The sequence below is a fragment of the Nycticebus coucang genome, chromosome 4 (assembly GCF_027406575.1).
Source record: "Nycticebus coucang isolate mNycCou1 chromosome 4, mNycCou1.pri, whole genome shotgun sequence".
In the NCBI taxonomy this organism is placed as follows: Eukaryota; Metazoa; Chordata; class Mammalia; order Primates; family Lorisidae; genus Nycticebus; species Nycticebus coucang.
In genome coordinates this window covers 25,312,031-25,330,639 of record NC_069783.1, presented here as the reverse complement: position 1 = coordinate 25,330,639, position 18,609 = coordinate 25,312,031, and the positions used below count along the sequence as shown (strand labels likewise).

General features: G+C 47.6%; 2 protein-coding genes and 1 pseudogene across 7 annotated transcripts; 2 read left to right on the top strand and 1 right to left on the bottom strand.

Moving 5' to 3' along the window:
* Positions 1–2,528: 2,528 nt before the first annotated feature.
* On the top strand, positions 2,529–17,734 carry CGREF1 (cell growth regulator with EF-hand domain 1). Of its 5 annotated transcripts, XM_053589672.1 has the most exons (7): positions 2,572–2,649; positions 14,959–15,058; positions 16,053–16,118; positions 16,198–16,268; positions 16,682–16,806; positions 17,027–17,323; positions 17,372–17,734. In XM_053589672.1, exons 2-7 carry the CDS (start codon positions 14,976–14,978, stop codon positions 17,534–17,536), a joined length of 807 nt encoding a protein of 268 aa, XP_053445647.1. In that variant the 5' UTR covers positions 2,572–2,649; positions 14,959–14,975; the 3' UTR covers positions 17,537–17,734. The 5 variants fall into 5 exon arrangements, with proteins under 5 accessions (XP_053445643.1, XP_053445645.1, XP_053445647.1 ...); XM_053589668.1 differs by having other exon boundaries at positions 2,529–2,649; positions 17,027–17,734; XM_053589670.1 differs by having other exon boundaries at positions 2,548–2,649; positions 14,965–15,058; positions 17,027–17,734.
* LOC128584616 (40S ribosomal protein S23-like) lies at positions 5,154–5,653 on the top strand (annotated as a pseudogene). The gene has a single exon (XR_008379698.1). The product of XR_008379698.1 is annotated as a 40S ribosomal protein S23-like (transcript).
* On the bottom strand, positions 8,791–14,938 carry LOC128584615 (protein SYS1 homolog). Its single transcript, XM_053589673.1, has one exon. The coding sequence runs from the start codon at positions 11,535–11,537 to the stop codon at positions 11,067–11,069; it is 471 nt and encodes a 156-aa protein (XP_053445648.1). The 5' UTR covers positions 11,538–14,938; the 3' UTR covers positions 8,791–11,066.
* Positions 17,735–18,609: the final 875 nt, after the last annotated feature.

The window sequence follows — 18,609 nt, the reverse complement described above, 5'->3', positions numbered from 1 at the left end:
CTGGGACTATTAGGGGCCCGCCACACTCCTCTCCTTTCTTGCAGATCCTCACCCCATTTCTGTGCTAGAACCTCTCAACAAGATGGAGTCTGAGAAGCTAAGCTGAAGTAGTATAGCTGACCTAGTCTGCTTAGTTCACCTTCTTACCCCACATGCCCACTCCGAGATTATCTACTTAAGATTACACTATGATCGTGAAGGTGTTGACTTTGGGACACTTGAGGAAGTAGTCACACATAGACAAAAGATGTTATGATACTGGTAAAGGTTACTGTGATGATATGATGATTTCTTTAATAATTCTCTTAGATGTTTTGTTAAAGTGAAAATTACCTTTTTGTTGTTTAAACATTTTCTACTGTTAGAATGAAGACTACTTTGATATTACTTCCTATCAGATAAAGTTAAAATTTCTAGGTTTGTTTCCTTGTACTTCATTATAAAAATTATTAGAATTGTAACCGAGACAGACAGGTTTGAGAGTCTACTCTCGCTGTTCTCCAGAACTGCTGGCCTTCTGATAACAAAGTTTGGGGGACCTAATCCCCATCTCTGCATCTGTCTGGTGGTGACAGGTGGCCAGATCCTCTTCCAGTAACATCATCAGGATTGAACTCCTAAAACAGAGGGTGGTGATAGATCAGGGAAGTACTAGCTGCTGGGAACTTGATGGGGGTGGAGTGTTACAGAAGACGGCATAAGTGATAGCCTGGAGGTGAGAGACTTCTTAAAGAGCCAGAAGAAATTTGATGCAGTTGGAGCACAGTTGTGAACAGCTACACAAAGGATGTTAAAAAAGTTTGGAATGTGTTGCTTAGTTTATCCTACGAGCAGCAGAAAGCCATCAAAGGATTTTAAGAAGGGATGGATGACGTGATCAGAGTCATGTTTTAGAAGAATCATTCAAGCTACTTGGAGAATGGGTTGGAAGAGGATGGAAGTGGAAGCAGAGAGGCCAATTGGGAGAGCGTTAGCAGAACCCCAGGCCCCGCAGTGGGCTGTCTGGACTGGCGATAATGGGAGAGGAGTGAAGATCTTCAAGATAAGAGGCAGAATTGACAGGTTAGAGGACACACAGGCACACACCAGCCTCAACATCTGCCTCTGTCTCTATATGTGTCTCTCTGTCTCCCCCTGTCACACACACACCGGCCTCCTCGTCTGTCTCTCTGTGTCTCCCTCTGTCACACACACACCGGCCTCCTCGTCTGTCTCTCTGTGTCTCTCTCTGTCACACACACACCGGCCTCCTCGTTTGTGTCTCTGTGTCTCTCTCTGTCACACACACACCGGCCTCCTCGTCTGTCTCTCTGTGTCTCTCTCTGTCCACACACGCCGGCCTCCTCGTCTGTCTCTCTGTGTCTCCCTCTGTCACACACACACCGGCCTCCTCGTCTGTCTCTCTGTGTCTCTCTCTGTCCACACACACCGGCCTCCTCGTCTGTCTCTCTGTGTCTCTCTCTGTCCACACACGCCGGCCTCCTCGTCTGTCTCTCTGTGTCTCCCTCTGTCACACACACACCGGCCTCCTCGTCTGTCTCTCTGTGTCTCTCTCTGTCACACACACACCGGCCTCCTCGTTTGTGTCTCTGTGTCTCCCTCTGTCACACACACACCGGCCTCCTCGTCTGTGTCTCTCTTTGTCACACACACACTGGCCTCCTCGTCTGTGTCTCTGTGTCTCTTTCTGTCACACACACACCGGCCTCCTCGTCTGTGTCTCTCTCTGTCACACACACACCGGCCTCCTCGTTTGTGTCTCTGTGTCTCCCTCTGTCACACACACACTGGCCTCCTCGTCTGTGTCTCTCTCTGTCACACACACACTGGCCTCCTCGTCTGTGTCTCTGTGTCTCTCTCTGTCACACACACACCGGCCTCCTCGTCTGTCTCTCTGTGTCTTCCTCTGTCACACACACACCGGCCTCCTCGTCTGTGTCCCTGTGTCTCCCTCTGTCACACACACACCGGCCTCCTTGTCTGTCTCTCTGTGTCTCCCTCTGTCACACACACACCGGCCTCCTCGTCTGTGTCTCTTGTGTCTCTCTCTGTCACACACACACACCAGCCTCCTCGTCTGTCTCTCTGTGTGTCCCTGTGTCACACATACACCGTCCTCCTCATCTGTCTCTCTGTGTCTCCCTCTGTCACACACACACCGGCCTCCTCGTCTGTCTCTCTGTGTCTCCCTCTGTCACACACACACCAGCCTCCTCGTCTGTCTTTCTGTGTCTCTCTCTGTCACATGCACAATCCTCCAGCAGGTGTATCTCTGTACACAGAGTCACATACACATACATACATACACACACCAGCCTCATCATCTCTGTGTCCCTGTATCTCTCTCTCTCTGTCACAGATACCACCACTGCCAACCCCCAGCCTCATGAGCTGTCTCTGTGTGTGTCTGTCCCTGTGTGTCTCTCTCTGTCACACACTCAAAACACACACACACACACAGCCAGTTCTCCAGGGTTGCCGAGGACTGGGCGGGGCTGGCGCTGGCTCCAGACTCTGCCCGGGCCAGGGCGGCGGCTGCAGGGAGGGCGACGTGGAGCGGCCACGTGGAGCGGCCCGGGGGAGGGCGGGCAGTGCAGCAGCCTGAACGCCCACGAAGCCGGAACCTGGCTCAGCGTGCCGCCGCAGCAGGTGGGTCGGCCCCCATCGCCGCCAGCTGCCGAGGGTGGTCGGGTTGAGACGGCCTCCTGCCTCCGGTCTGAGTCCCGAGAGAGCGCAGCCCCTTGGCGTCCCCGCGGCTCGGACGCAGCAGGAGCGGTGGCCCTGACCTCTGGGCACCTCTCGGGAGGAGGTTGCTCCGAGGGTAGGTAGAGCAAGGGACTGGAGAGAGCGAGTGCCGGAGCCCTTTGGATTGATGCTGGAGGTTCCCAGGTTCCCAAGCTCATTTCCCTCCACAATGCGGCATTCGTTGCTCTAACAGCCCTGGGGGGAGGGGGAGCTAGCCCGAGGTTTCATCCCCATCTACTGATGAGGACGGGGAGGACTAGGGAGGCTCCAGGTCATAATCTAGCTACAAGTGGCAGCGCAGGGACCAGCTCCTAGGTGTGGGCTCCTCCTCTTTCCGTGGGGGAGGGGGATAAATTAAGGGGGAGGATTCAGAGCAAAATGACTTCCTAAGTTAGACTCAGCCAGAAATGGAATGGATGGCCTGTGAGGTGCTAGGCTGCTGTCCTGGAAAGATTCAAGTAGAGGCAGAATGGCCCTTCGACAGCAATGCTGTGGAAGAAATTTTTCTGCACCGGATGGGAAGTTACAGGAGATAACCTTTTATGGCTCTGCCACATCCTAGAGTCTCTGAAACACTCAAGGAGCATCTGTTTGCTGCCACCACTTAACTTGCATTGTCTAATTCATCCTCCCCAAATCCCTGCCAGACAGAGACTATTATCCTTGTTTAAAAAATGAAGATCTTGGGGCTCAGAGAGGTAAAGACACCTGCCCACATCATGCAGCTGTGTCAGAGGCAGGATTTGATCACACATCTTGCCCCAAGGCCGGGCTCCCTCCTTCAATGCTGTGGTGCACAGGCTTGAAGAAATCTGAGGCTGGAGGGTCATTATGAAAGCATGTGAATGATATGACTAACTTTATTGAATTACATCACAATTGTTAACTAACAGTTATGGTGGCTTTCATGTGTTTATTAGGGTAATTATATTCTTGCACATTTTAGTTATAATAAATAGGGACATTTTTATTTGGCAGGCAATGGTTCAATAACTTTTATTTCTGTTGCTTACAAAAGCTTTTGCAAAGGCTTAGCAATGTGTTAAGTATGAATCAACCACATTACACCAACATCATTACATGAGGTGCTTTAGCCTGACTTTCTTTAAACAATTGTGGTGGGTTACTTGAATATTATATTGAAAGTCCACATGAATTATTTAACTTTTTGAAGTGGACTACAAGTGAATGCTAAGATTGTCAGGAGGACCCAGAATATTCCAGGTTGAGGTTGGATCAGGTAGGGCAAAAGCAGTGAAAAGTAAAAATGACAAGTATCCTCTCTGAAGCAGAGTGTTAGTGCAATGGAGCACTGGAAGATGAGTCAAAGGTAACTTTATATCAGATTGGAGAAGGCCTTGAATGCCTAGGTGAGGACTCTGGACTAAAATAGAAATAGGGAGCCAACTGAAGGTTTGGAGCAATGAGTTTCTAACAAAGGAGGATTTATCTGATGTGTAGGTATTGAGGGTTCTTTAAATGCAGAAGATACCAAAGTCAGAGACAATAGTCAAAGCCTACAATATCAAGATGTACAAGAAGTAATACATTATCCACTGTAACCCTGTAAGGTAAATATTATCTCCGGTGTGCAAATAAAGTGTCAGAAGTTTGGTGAAGGTAATTAACTTAGCCAAGGTCACAGGGACAGTCAATTATGAAGGTGAAACTTGAAAGTAGGTCTGGCAGGTTCCAAAATTCTGTTCTCTGTCTACTAAACATACTGAATAGTTATATAAATGAGGGACCCATAGGACTGAGAGGAGTAGATTGATAATAATACCTGTGGATAGGGCTCAGGACCAGGTATATAATTTGCAGAGCTGAGTATAAACATTTAATGAGAGTTTCAAGATAGCAATAGCAGACTAAGCATAGGGCCTCTCTGAGAGAAGCGCTCTGTGTGACATCTCTGAAGCCAGCCTTTGCAGAATTGGCCTTCCAATTACTATGGCAACTTAACAAAGCACCTCAAAACTTAGTTGTATAAAAGAACAATGTTGACTTTGCTCATAAGTGCAGTCTGGGCAGGGCTGGGGAGAAAAGCACATTTCTGCCCCATTCCATGATGGTTGGTACAGCTTGGAAGCTGGGGTTGGAATCCACTGAAGTTTTGTTCCCTCACTTGTCTGGTCATTGGGTTGGGAGGATTTGAGCAGCTGGAGGCTCCTCAGGCATCTCTGTCTCTATGTGGTTTCTCCACATGGTCTGTCCAGCATGGTGGCTTCAAGGATGTCAGACTTCTTCCATGGTAGCTCAAGGGTCCAGAGCTGCATGTCTGCATGGAGAGAGAGAACACAAACCAGAAGCAGGTATAAGCTACGTCAATTTTATGACCCAGCTTGGAAGTTGTGCAGCATCACTTGACCATTCATTAGAAATGAGTCACTAGCTCTTTCGCGTAGGCCCGTGGTGCCGGCAGGATGGGCAAGTGTCGTGGGCTCTGAACTGCTAGGAAGCTCCATAGTCACAGACGAGACCAGAAGTGGCATGATAAACAGTACAAGAAGGCCCATCTGGGCACAGCCCTGAAGGCCAACCCTTTTGGAGGTGCTTCCCATGCAAAGGGGATTGTCTTGGAAAAAGTAGGAGTTGAAGCCAAACAGCCAAATTCTGCCATCAGGAAGTGTGTCAGGGTCCAGTTGACCAAGAATGGCAAGAAAATCACGGTGTTTGTACCCAACGATGGTTGCTTGAACTTTATTGAGGAAAACGATGAAGTTTTGGTTGCTGGATTTGGTCGAAAAGGTCATGCTGTTGGTGATATTCCTGGAGTCCGCTTTAAGGTTGTCAAAGTAGCTAATGTCTCTCTTTTGGCCCTTTACAAAGGCAAGAAAGAACGACCAAGATCATAAATTTTGATGAAAACACAGTTAATAAATTTTCATATGCCAAAAAAAAAAAAAAAGAAATGAGTCACTAAATCCAGATCATATATGAGGGGAGGTGGATTAGACTCCAGGTTTTGTGGGAAGGAATGTCAAAGAATTTGTAGACAGGTTTTTTAAACCACCCACAATTGGCCTAATGGTGAGTAAATAGACGAGTAAGACCTAAGGGGTGCTTGCCCTTTATGCCAGAACTGCTTCCACCAGATACTCCTTTTTTTAAAAAAATTTTTTTCTTTTCTTTTTGGGATAGAGCATGACCCTATCACAAAGATTGCAGTGCAGTGGCCTGATCATAGCTCACTGCAGCCTTGACCTCCTGGGGGCAAGTCTCCCAAGTAGCTAGGAATACAGATGTATGCCACTGTGCCTGGCTAATTTTTTAAATTGTTTGTAGAGATAGGATCTTGCTATGTTTCCTGGGCTGGTCTTAAACTCCTGGCCTCAAGCAGTCCTCTACTTCAGCCTCCCAATATGCCAGGATTGTCAGCCTGAGACACCCACCACACCCGGCTTCATTCTTTGGAGTTCACAAATGTCCTTGTTTTAAAGGCAGCTGCTCATGGATGATAACACATTAATCCTGGATGATATGTTTTGACAGCTCTGAGGGATCTGAATTACTCCTGTGTCTCCTGTTCGCCTGGGTCCTGCCAGTAAGCAGATGGGGAGGAGAAAGCAATTTGAGGGGAATCTAGGTGGGAAGACTAGGGGGGTGGGTCTGTGTGAAGGCACTGCACAGGAGTCCAGGACAAAGGCCTGATCGTATACCAGGCACTGCACTTCACATGTCTTGTCTCACTAAGCCCTCACCACAGCCCTGTGACAGGTGCCCTGCATCATGCTAGAGAACTTAAAGCAGGGAAGTCACACAGCTAGTGAGTTACAGAGCCCGCCTTTAACCTTAGGCCTGAGGTTAGAGCCCATACCCTTAAACTTTGGGCTTTACCACCTATTCTTTAGCAGTTCTGTGCTGTTCTATTTTTCTTTTAATTGTTTTAACTTTGAATCTTTCTCTACTTATGTATTTGCAGGCTTTAGGGGGAACAAGAATAAGTAATTGTACCTTAAACTATCAGCTTACTGATATGATAGTGCCTCACATATAACAGGTACTCAGCAAATATTAAGGAAATGAATAATGTGTATCCCTATTCTACAAACTATGTTTACACTTACCTTCCCTGCGGACTCTCGCTCTCCTGGTTTTTGTCATGCGGCATCTGCCAATGCCTCCCATGCTGTCCTCTGGTATCCAGCCCAAGGTTCATCTTCTGGCATTCTCCTTCTGGCCAACTGGCCCTCTCAGCATTATGCACCTCTCCTTCCATCATAGAGACAGGAACCCTCAGCGGATCCCCAAGCCCCTTCTTTAAACAGCAGCACTCTGGATACAAAGAGCTGGGTGAGACAGCCCTCCAGCCCATTCACCTAGCCACTCCTTCAGCCATTGCTTCCTGACTGCTCAGGCACACAGTTTGGCTAGGGGTGGGAGTGGGCGATATATATAGAGAGCTTCTTGCTAACCTTCCTGGAAACCATGCCCACATCTCTGCTGCCCTTGGATCTCCATTCAGTATCCATGGGGTTTCTAATGAGATTTCCATCTTCCCCCCTTGCAGAGGTCCAGGTGGTGGCGAGCCCTTTGCTTCTAAGGACCCAGCTCGCCTCCAGCGCTAACTGTATTTCCTCTAGTCTAATATCACTTGCTTCCTCAAACTTGATTTATGGTGTCTTTCATGATAAGTTTAAACTTTTGATATACTCCAGTCTGCCCATTTTTTTCCTTGAAAGTTTCTTAATTTAGAGTATTTATCATGTTTGATGGCTCTATCATATGATGGGCTTAGTCATTGCCTAAATGGTAGATATTTGAGTTGTTTACATTTCTTTCACTAATACTAATAGCATAGCTACAAATACCTTTATAATTTCTTTTCCATTTGTGCTCTTCCTTGTGTAATCCCCAAGATGATATCATTGGAGCAGAGTTTTATGGCCCATTAATTAATATACATTTACAGGTTACTCTAAAAGTATTTCAGGTTCATACTTCCACAAGCAATTTAGGTTAATACTCATTGATTTAATTTCCTTCATGATTATAGAGCTATTGAAATTTGCTATTTCTTTTTGTACCAATTTTACTATTGAATTTTTCTAAGAAATTGACCATATCCTCTAAATTTTCAAATCCTTGCTTTCTGTAGTTATGTCCCATTGTCATTCCTAATGTTTATTTGTGCCTCCTGTCTTTGTTATTAACAAAAATTATAAAAAGTTTGTCTACTTTATTAGTTGTTTATTTATTTATTTATTTTATATTAGTTGTTTTTGTTTTGAGACAAGGTCTTGCTCTGTTGCCTGGGCTAGAATGTAGTGTGAACCTCAAAGACCTGGGTTCAACTGATCTTCCCACCTTACCCTCCTGAGTAGCTGGGACTACAGGCATGCATCAGCACTGTCAGCTAGGTTTTCATTTAAAAAATTGGGGGGGTGGACAGGTGCAGTGGCTCACATCTGTAATCCTAGCACTCTGGAAGGCCAACGCAGGAAGACTGCTTGAGCTCAGGAATTGGAGACCAGCCCGAGCAAGAGTGAGACCCATCTCTACCAAAAATAGAAATATTAGCTAGGTGTTGTGGCAGGTGCCGGTAGTCCCAGGTTAGAGATAGGAGGATTGCTTGAAGGTAGGAGTTAGAGCAGTGGTGCTCAACTTGTGAGTCGCAACCCCTTTGTAACAATGAAAATACATCCTGCATATCAGATATTTATGATTTATAACAGTAGCAAAATTACAGTTACAATGTAGCATCAAAAATAATGTTATGGTTGGGGGTCACCCCAACCTGAGGAACTATATTAAAGGGTCACTGTGGCTCAGTGAGTAGGGCGCTGGCCCCATATGCCGAGGGTGGCGGGTTCAAACCCGGCCCCGGCCAAACTGCAACAAAAAAATAGCTGGGCGTTGTGGCGGGCGCCTGTAGTCCCAGCTGCTCGGGAGGCTGAGGCAAGAGAATCGCGTAAGCCCAAGAGTTAGAGGTTGCTGTGAGCCGTGTGACGCCACGGCACTCTACCCGAGGGTGGTACAGTGAGACTCTGTCTCTACCAAAAAAAAAAAAGGGTCACAGCATTCGGAAGGTTGAGAACCACTGAGTTAGAGGTTTCTGTGAGCTAGGCTGATGCCATGGCACTCTAGATTAGGGCAACAGAGTAAGACTCTGTATTACCAAAAAGAAATGGTTTTTTTTGAGACAGAATCTCACTCTGTTGCCCTGGGTAGAGTACCCTCATGCCACAGCTCACAGCAACCTCAAACTTCTGGCCCTGAGCAATCCCTCTGCCTCAGCCTCCTGAGTAGCTGGGACTAGAGGCAAGCACCATTGTGCTGGGCTAGATTGATTGATTGATTGATTTTAGTAGAGATGGGATCCTGTTATGACTTAGGACAGTCTCAAACTCCTGAGCTCAAGCAATCCAACCGCCTCAGCCTCCCAGAGTGCTAGGATTACAGGTGTGAGCCATTTCCCAGCCAAAAAAGGTTTTTTTTGTATAGACAGGTTCTCACTCTGTTGCCCAGGCTGGTCTTGAACTCCTGGCCTCAAATTATCCTCCTACCTCAGCCTCCCAAACTGCTAGGATTATGAGCCACCATACCTGGATGCTATTAGTCTTTTTATTTATTTATTTATTTTTTATTGAGACAGAGTTTCACTTTATTGCCCTCGGTAGAGTGCAGTGGCATCACGGCTCACAGCAACCTGAAATTCTTGAGCTCAAGCGATTCTCTTACCCCAGCTTCCAAAGTACCTGGGACTACAGGCACCCACCACAAAAGCTGGCGGGTTTTAGAGACGAGGTCTCACTCTTGCTCAGGCTGGTCTTGAACTCGTGAGAAGCAATCCACCTGCCTTGGTCTCCCAGAGTGCTAGGTTTACTGGTGTAAGCCACCGCGCCTGGCCTAACAATTTCTATTATAGTTTTGTTTCTTGATCCACATGTAAGTATGCCTTTTATTTTTTATTTATTTATTTATTTTTTGAGACAGAGCCTCAAGCTGTCGCCCTGGGTAGAGGGCCGTAGTATCACAGCTCACAGCAACCTCCAACTTCTGGGCTCAAGCGAGTCTCCTACCTCTGCCTCCCAAGTAGCTGGGACAGGCGCCCGCCACAACGCCCGGCTATTTTTTTGGTTGCAGCCGTCATTGTTGTTTGGCAGGCCTGGGCTGGATTCGAATCTGCCAGCTCAGGTGTATGTGGCTGGTGCCTTAGCCGCTTGAGCCACAGGCACCGAGCCGTAAGTATGCTTTTTAAGTTACCAAATGTATGCATTGTTTTCACCATTTTTGTATTGATTTCTAGTCTTATTTCATTTTGGTCATACAACATAGCATGACACTGATTCTTTGACAGGCACTGAACAACACTTGCTGGTGTATTACTTACAAGTTTTTACAGATATTCTTTTTTTTTTTTTTTCATGGAAAATACTGTCTTTAGGTACATAGGAAAGACTGCAAGCCCCTCATAGGAGGAAACTCTACCCTAAAGAAAAATCTTAGCAGCAAATTCTATCTCCCTCAGTCCATTATCAGTCCAGCCCAGGTTGGAAGTTTGGGCTTCTTGTCTCTGGGTACCCATCCCTACCTTCCCACCACAGAATTTCAAATAAGGCAGGAAAAACAATGGGGTCCAAGGGGAGCTGGGTTGCCTGGTCAATAGAGAACAGGCATTGTCTCTCTGATGAGGGTTAGAACAAGAGTGATGCTGGGATTCTTCCTTGGGTTCTATGGCTTGCTGTGTTGAGAACTGGCAGCAGGGTGGGGACTCAGTAGAGCAATCTGGAAGAAAGTCATGGTTCTTGGATGCACACTCACATCCATGTAACAGGACACAGGTTGTGCGTTTTCCTTGTGTTTGATGCCTCCATCTGCCATCGTCTCCCTGACAGCAGCCTAATACATTACACCTACATTTCTTTCCCTGGCTATGGATCCAGAAACCAAGTGTTTCTCCAAACTGAACTGCTGTGGTTCGGGAATATGGCAAAGGTAACAGCTGTCCCAAGGAGGTAAGACAGATGATCAGAAGAGTGGTTTGCTCCAATCAGATATCCTTGATTTTTTTCTTTTTAAAAATAAGAGGCTGGTGAGTTATGGTGGCTCAAGAGTGGCATGGTTCCAAGTCTGTTATTACCCTTAAAGAGGTCATTTTCCTGACCTCCCAGATATCAAGGCTTCAGAAAACAGAGGCCATTCTTAGAGCTGTCATCCTGACTGCTACCTGCCTTCTTGACAGGGTCTCACTGTCTTTCCCACACCAACAGAGAACTTCACATTTCCAGGGTTCCTCTCAGACATGGGCTGGACCTCATCTGAAGAGTCTGAGCAACCCAAGGGCCCAAGTGCCAGCAGAGTATCCAAAGGGCTCAATTCTAGACATTGGATTTAGGGGCTGAGTTGAGGGGGATCTCCTTGAGCTCCGTCCGCATGCACAGGTACTCCCCGATGACAGCCATGAGTGCAATGCACACAGCTTGGACCAGCCACCAGGTCAGCACTGAGGGGAAACGGGAGCTGTAGAACCAGCAGCCCAGGAGGTGAAAGAAATGGACAGTGACAGTGAAATCCAGACACTGCTTCCCTCGCCGGAGGAAGTACAGCAAGCCCAGGGCACAGGTAAGGGCATTGAGGACGAAGGACATCATGGAGAGCCGGCCTGGAGGGGTGGAAAAGCCCAGAATCTCCGCATCGAACATCTGGTCCAGCGAGGGACTGCTTCGCACTAGCCCGTCCACTAGCGCCAGCCACAGGCCTAGCGAGCCGTAATAGACGGCTTGCATGAGGACGATCTGCGACAGGATCAGCAACGGATCCCACACGTGGCTGCGGAATTGGCCCACCATCCCCAGTGACAGACTAGAGGCTCGAAGAGTCCGAGCGTGGCCCGGCCTCACCTCCTGGTTCCCGAAACAGTGCTGACAGGACCATGGAGGAGAGGCCCTGCTGGCCTAGGTTTTTACAGATATTCTATGTGTGCTTGAGAAGAACACAGCTTGTATTTGCTGCCAGGCTCAGTGGCATATGCCTATAGTCCTAGCTACTCTGGAGGCTGAGGCTGGAGGATCACTTGAGCCCAGGAGTTCAAGTCTGCAGTGAGCTATGATCATGTAGCTTGGGCAGGTCTGTCTCTTAAAAAAGAAAAAAGAAAAGAAGTATAGGTATAAACTTGCTAAGTGATTGAAGTAAGTTTCTTTGCAGATTCATTAGCTCCAGATTATAGCTTGAGCTTATTAAATGTTTATTCAAACTTTCTAAATTGTTCATTCTTACAAAGTTTTGGTCTACTTAAGCTTTCAAATATTGAATGAAATGTGTTAAATTCTCTCACCATAAAGGGAAGATTAGGTTTTTCTCCTAGTTACGCTAGTTTTTTCCCCAGGTTTTTTGAGGCCATGTTATTAGGTACACATGAATTCAGAATTATTATATCTTCCTACATTAAACATTTTGCCATTTGTAGTGGCCCTCTTTTAACTAAAATAAAGCTTTTCACCTTAAAGAATATTTTGTCTGACATCAATAAAGCTATATCAGCTTTCTTTTGTTTGGGATTGCCTTCTATATCCTTTTTCCATCCTTTTATTTTCAACCTTTCTGGGTCATTACTTGTTAGTTAATCTCCTAAAAATTGGATATAACTGTATTTTGTTTTATATACCTTTTGATTCTTAACTAACGGATTCATACTATTTACATTTATTATGATTACCGATATACTTGGATTTATTGCTACCATCTTATTTTACACTTTTTGTTGTCTTTTTTTTTGTTTCTTTTTTTTTTCTTTTCTTGCCTTCCTTTGAATTGATTTTTTAAAAATTTCATTCTTTTTTGTTCCTGTCCTTCTTCATGACAAATTTCCTTTTGTTCACCCTAATAGTAAGAGTCTGCTGCTTGGAATCCCAGCATTATGTACGGTGGTCCCAGGCTTTATCTCTGGTCTCCCCCACTGCACAAGCACTGTAACTGACTGATAGCTGAAGTTCATCTGGGTTTTGTGTGGCAGATACTCTTAAGGCAAAAACTGATGACAAGCACACTTTTCCCCCAGATGACTGTAATCACCATGCTTTTGTACAGTGGAGAATTTCTTGGAAAAATTCAAGAAATTAGAGAATTTCTTGCCAATTCAATGCTTTTGAAAAAACACCATTTTTATCTAGCTCTGTAGTCACTTGCACTGGGACATTTACTACTATACTCCCGTAGAGGGAGGTCTGGATGTTTTTTTAGCCCACTCTTTCACTGGGCTGTGTCCCTTTGAGGGTTGAGATGGAGATCTCAGTTCCAATTGCCTACCCTGAGAGGACCTAAGACATTATCTTCTCTCCTGGGCACAACTAAAGGCCAAGGACAGGCTGGGTGTGGTGGCTCACACCTGTAATCTTAGCTCTCTGGAAGGCTGAGGAGGGTAGATTCCTTGAGCCTAGGAATTCGAGACCAGCCTGAGCAAGAGTAAGACCCCATCTCTACTAAAAATAGAAAAACTAGCTGGGCGTTGTGGCAGGCACCTATAGTCCTACCTACTTGGGAGGCTGAGGCAAGAGGATTGTTCAAGCCCAAGAGGTTTGAGGTTGCTGTGAACATGATGCCATGGAACTCTGCCAAGGTCAAAAAAGTGAGACTCTGGCTCAAGAAATAAGCAAGCAAACAGACAAACAAATAAAATAAAACCGAAGGGCCTATGCTGCCAGCCAATGTAGGTGAACATCTCCAGGTCAGCTCTGGCTTTGTCATCCTTTTGGCCATCGGTACCATAGACGCCAACAAACTATGCATACTCATTATACCTGTTGGGGACAGTTGTATGCACAGAAAAATAAAGACGGGTCAGGCTCTGTGATTCTAGGTAGTTTCCCCTTCTTGTGGACTTCCATGTTCCACTGCTGCTTCTTCCGCAAGGCAGCTCAAAGCAGAGAATTTAGTCAGATGTTTACCTGCTCTACCCCTCACCCCTTAGGAAACTGCCGTCCACCCTGGCAGGGTTCTGAAACTTATTAGGGTCATGGAACTCTCGGACAATCTGCTGAAAGCTACGAACCTTCCTCTAGGAAAGTCCATTGCCAGCCAGAGTGTAGGGGACTACGTTCTCTGCTTAGACCATCATGCATTTGACAATTTTTCTTCTGAAGGATGGGTTTGGGGTCTCAGGCCTCAGCTTTGGTGGGCTTCTGCTTCCTCATGAACTCCCATTATCTGTATATACCCCAGAACAAGACAGAACTTCATGCTCTGTGTTTTTGATTGATTCATTCTATATTTGACTATTATCATATAATTGAGTGAATGTTTTTGGCAGTGGGCCTATGCAATGTAGAGGCCTAAGGGGGAAGTTTCTGGATTTTTTTCTTTATATTGGGATCTGGTTTTCCTAACTGCATTTAGTGAAAAGCAATTCCCTGGGCCACTGTTGCTTTGACCCTGATTTGTTGTGTTTTCAATCTATACCTGAGTTTAGACCTATTTCTTTTTTCTTTCTTTTTTTTTTTTTGAGACAGAGTCTCAAGCTGTCACCCTGGGTAGAGTACTATGGCATCACAGCTCATAGCAACCTCCAACTCCTGGGCTTAAGCAATTCTCTCGCCTCAGCCTCCCAAGTAGCTGGGACTACAGGTGCCTGCCACAACGCCCAGCTATTTTTTGGTTGTAGTTGTCATTGCTATTTGGCAGGCCTAAGCTGGATTTGAACCCACCAGCTCTGGTGTATGTGGCTGGTGCCTTAGCCACTTGAGCTATAGGCGCCGAGCCAGTTTAGACCTATTTCAAGGAATCTAAGCCTCTTTTGATTTATTCTTCAGTGGGTGTTTAATGAATATAGACTAACCATCTGCTTCCCTCTTTGCCTCTCTAAATCTTGGTCTTTTTATGACTCCCTACATTTCTAATCTAGCCATTCTATTCAGCTCACTGAGCTCCTTTCCATCTGTTAAATAAGTGGGTTGAAGAAACTCAGACATCCCCAAGCTGCAATTCTTTGAGCACCTTGCAGGGACAAAGGGAATGAGTGGTGGGGGGAGCCCCACCTCCAGCACTGCTTCCATTAGGACAGGTCTGCTTTCATGTGCTTTATATACTAGAGCTAGAGTAAGATTTATTTTGAGCAAAGTTCCATAGGGGATCACTGTTGTCTGTGTGTGAGTCCTCCCTGAGCAAGAGCCCTGTCACCTGGGCTGCAGGGAGAGGTTGGGAGAGAAGGCATTCCCAACCCATCCCTGCCACTGCAGCAGACATCCCTTCCCCCTTGACCCTCTAATTTTGTCCTAGTTCCAGCTTCAGGAAGGATGTTACCTCTCATGATGGGAGAGTTAATGTTGCTGCTGCTGCTGCCCCTGGGTCAGGCTGCTCCCAAGGATGGAGCCACAAGGTAGGTAACAGGGTTAAACAGGCAGGGGGGATAGGCTGGGAGCAGAGAGCATCTCTAGAGCATATGGTGGGCCACCTGGGAGGCAGGAGATTGGGTGTGGGCTCCCTGATACCTGCATCTCCCCACTTCAACCTCCTGCCTGTGCCTGTCTCAATGTGACAATGTGAGTATTCAGTGCATGCTTGCTGGACCCACTTGGGAGCAGGGAGCTCAGCTCCAGGATGGTGTAAGCACAGGAGAGAGCCATAAGCCAGGGAAGGGGCTGCAGTCTTCCTATCGAGTCCTTATAGTGGAAATGCCAAGAGAAAGAGGTGATTCTCACATCATTTTTATTTGAACACCTTTGTGAAGGTTTTATGTATTAATACTGTGTTGTGGGCATGCTGGGTAGGAGAGGAGACAGACACAGGAATATCCCCAAGGACTGGCTGCCAGCTCTTCAGCATCACAGCTCTAGACTGATTTGGGCAATCGGTAGCCCCATCCAGAGCTGGGAGCACAGTTTGAAATTGAAAGACTGACAAAGTAATCCTTGGTCTAACTGAAACTCCAAAGCCAACATATATGCTCTTTGCTTAAAAAAGTAAGAGTCGATTTTGTCATGGAGTAAACTAAATCTGTTTAAAACTGGGCAATGCCCCGGAGTTCCCAGCACTGAGGAACAGGGGGGCTGTGATCTATGCTGTCCTGACACTCACTGGGCTGCTTTCTTGGGACTCCCAACTTATGACAACTAGGTGTGGCCTCGTCTGGCCTCCATCTAACCAGACATTTTATTTGGATCTTCTCTTAAAGTTTAAGTCAGGTAGCTGCAAAAACGGAGTCTGAGGGGTAAAGTTTTGTTTCCATGGGGGCAAGAAGGGCCTCTTCCCACACAAAGTTTCAGGGAATTTGGGGGAGCAACTTCCTTTGGATCTAGGGAGAGAACTCCACAGGGAGATAGCGGGGTGGAAGGCTGGCAGGAGGGTCTCTGATCCTCCCCTTCATCCTCCAGGCTGGACTCCGAAGTGCAGCATCAGCTCCTGCCCAACCCCTTCCAGCCAGGTGGGGAGCAGCTCCGGTGAGTAAGCTGGGCTGGGCCCTTCAGTGAGCAGACCAGCCTGTGCCTCTCTGGGGCTGATTTCTCACTTTTCTGACAGACTTCTGCAGGGCTACCTAAAGGGACTAGAGAAGATGGAAGAGGAGCCCGAGCCCCTGAGCCGGGAGCAAGGTGAGGGCCTGGGCTAATGGGGCCGGGGCCTGGGCGGCTCAGAGCAGCCAGAGCTGGGACTGACCTCTGGCCACCCCATCTACTCCTGCCTTTCCACCTGCCCCTGGACACCTCTTTTTAAATGTTTTCTTAGACAGAGTTTCATTCTGTTACCCTAGGCTAGAGTACCCTGGTGTCATAGCTCACAGCAACCTCAAACTCCTGGGCTCAAGCGATCCTCTTGCCTCAGCCTCTTGAGTAGCTGGGATTACAGGCGTCTGACACAATGCCCGGCTAGTTTTTTTTAATTTTTAGTAGAGATGGGGGTCTCACTTTTACTCAAGCTGGTCTTGAACTCCTGAAGCTCAGGCGATCCACCCGCCTCGGCCTCCCAGAGTGTGGACACCTCTTCTAATCCAGCTTTTCTTCCCTAGTTCTCCTCTACCTCTTTGCCCTTCATGACTATGACCAGAGTGGACAGCTGGATGGCTTGGAACTTTTGTCCATGTTGACAGCTGCCCTGGCCCCTGGGGCTGCTGACTCTCCTACCAATAACCCGGTGAGCTCTGGTGGGTGGGGACCGCCTTGTGCCAGCAACTTGGGGCCTCAGTCTTTTTCATTGTGACTCTTTTGGCGAATCTCCTGTAAAAGGAGGACTCAGAGCTTGCATGGCAGGGATGCATGTGTGTGTGTGGGGTGGAGTGAGGGGGATGGGACACAGGGCTCCTGGGGTCATCTGTGACCACTGGAGATCCCACAGTGTCTTTGTGTTTCCACAGGTGGTCCTGGTAGTGGACAAGGTGCTGGAGACCCAGGACCTGAATGGAGATGGACTCATGACCCCTGCAGAACTCATCAACTTCCCAAGAGAGGCCCCCAGTCATGCAGAGCCCAGAGAGCCCCTTGCTCCATCTCCTCCAGAGCCACAAGCTGTTGGGAGGCAGTCCGTGTTAGCTAAAAGCCCATTCAGACAAGAAACACAGGAAGCTCAGGATCTCAGAGAAGAAGCTGGAGGCCAGGGAGAGGCCAGAAGGGAGTCCTTGGAGCCTGTCCAGGAGGCCGGGGGCCAAGCAGAGGCTGGAGATGTCCCAGGTCATAGAGGAGAGGCTGGGGGCCAGGCAGAGGCTGAAGGAGATGTCCCAGGTCCTGGAGGTGAGGCCAGGGGACAGGCACAGGCCAGAGAGAATGGGGAGGAAGCCAAAGAGCTTCCAGGGGAAACACCAGAGTCTAAGAACACCCCAAATGATTTTGAAGTTCATAGTATTCAGCTGGAGAATGATGAGATATAAACCTTAGGGATACAGGGTTGCACCCTCGAAGTCTCAGTGCCAGAACATAAGCCTCCTAAGGGAGGCGTGTATGTTGGGACCACCTCTGTGTCCCCTTCTTGGCCCCAGTAGGAGTCAGGTCTTTCTGTGCAGCTCAGGGAGACCCTAAGTTAAGCAGCAGCTTTAGGGCCCAGACGTCCAATAAAGAACTGAATCAATTCACCATCCCCGGGGCCATCTATCTCCCAGATCCAGCCTGCCCAGGCCCCCTCAGGGGCATGGGGGTTGGGGACCGAATAGGCCTCTTGGAGAGACAGGGATTAAGCTTTCCTGGTGTGCCTAGGCCCAGTGTGCTAAGACAGCAGAGTCTACAGCACCAGCCACAGTGAACTGCAGATGACCCTGTGAAGAAAGCTCAGTCTATCCCTGGGACCCAAACACTGTTCTGTTCCCCCTTCACCTGGTGTTCAGATACCCTGTGCCCTCCTGCAGCTCAGGGCAGATGGTCCCCATCACCCTGTATCTTCCCCTTCCCCAGTAATAATAATAACTACCAGTTTTTGAGAGCTTAGTACACACAACAGGCACTAAGCCGGGAATTTTCTGTGATAAGGCAGAATTAGCTCCATTTGACAGATGAGGAAATTGAGAAAACCTGAGCTTAGTACTGTACCCTAAGGTGGACATACAGCTAATTAAATGGCAGATTTGAATCCAGGTCCATCTGACTCTAAAGCCCACGTCTTTTGTCTCATTGTAAGACCTTACTCACCCTTCCCCAACTTCCATATTGGAGTTGGCCCCTAATTCCAATATGCTCTCAAGATCTGATCTCCCTGAGGGGCTGAAACACTCTGCATCCTGGGTCACACTTGTGGCTGAGGCATCACCTTAGCCCAGAGAAGTTCAGACCTCAAGAACAAGGCCTGGGGGTGGAGCATGTGGCTCAAAGGAGTAGGGCACTGACCCCATATGCTGGAGGTGGCATGTTCAAACCCAGCCCCGGCCAAAAACTGCAAAAAAAAAAAAACAGGCCAGAGGAAGCTGGCTCAAGGGAAGATTTATTTGCTCTGAGGCTCTACAGAGAGCGATGG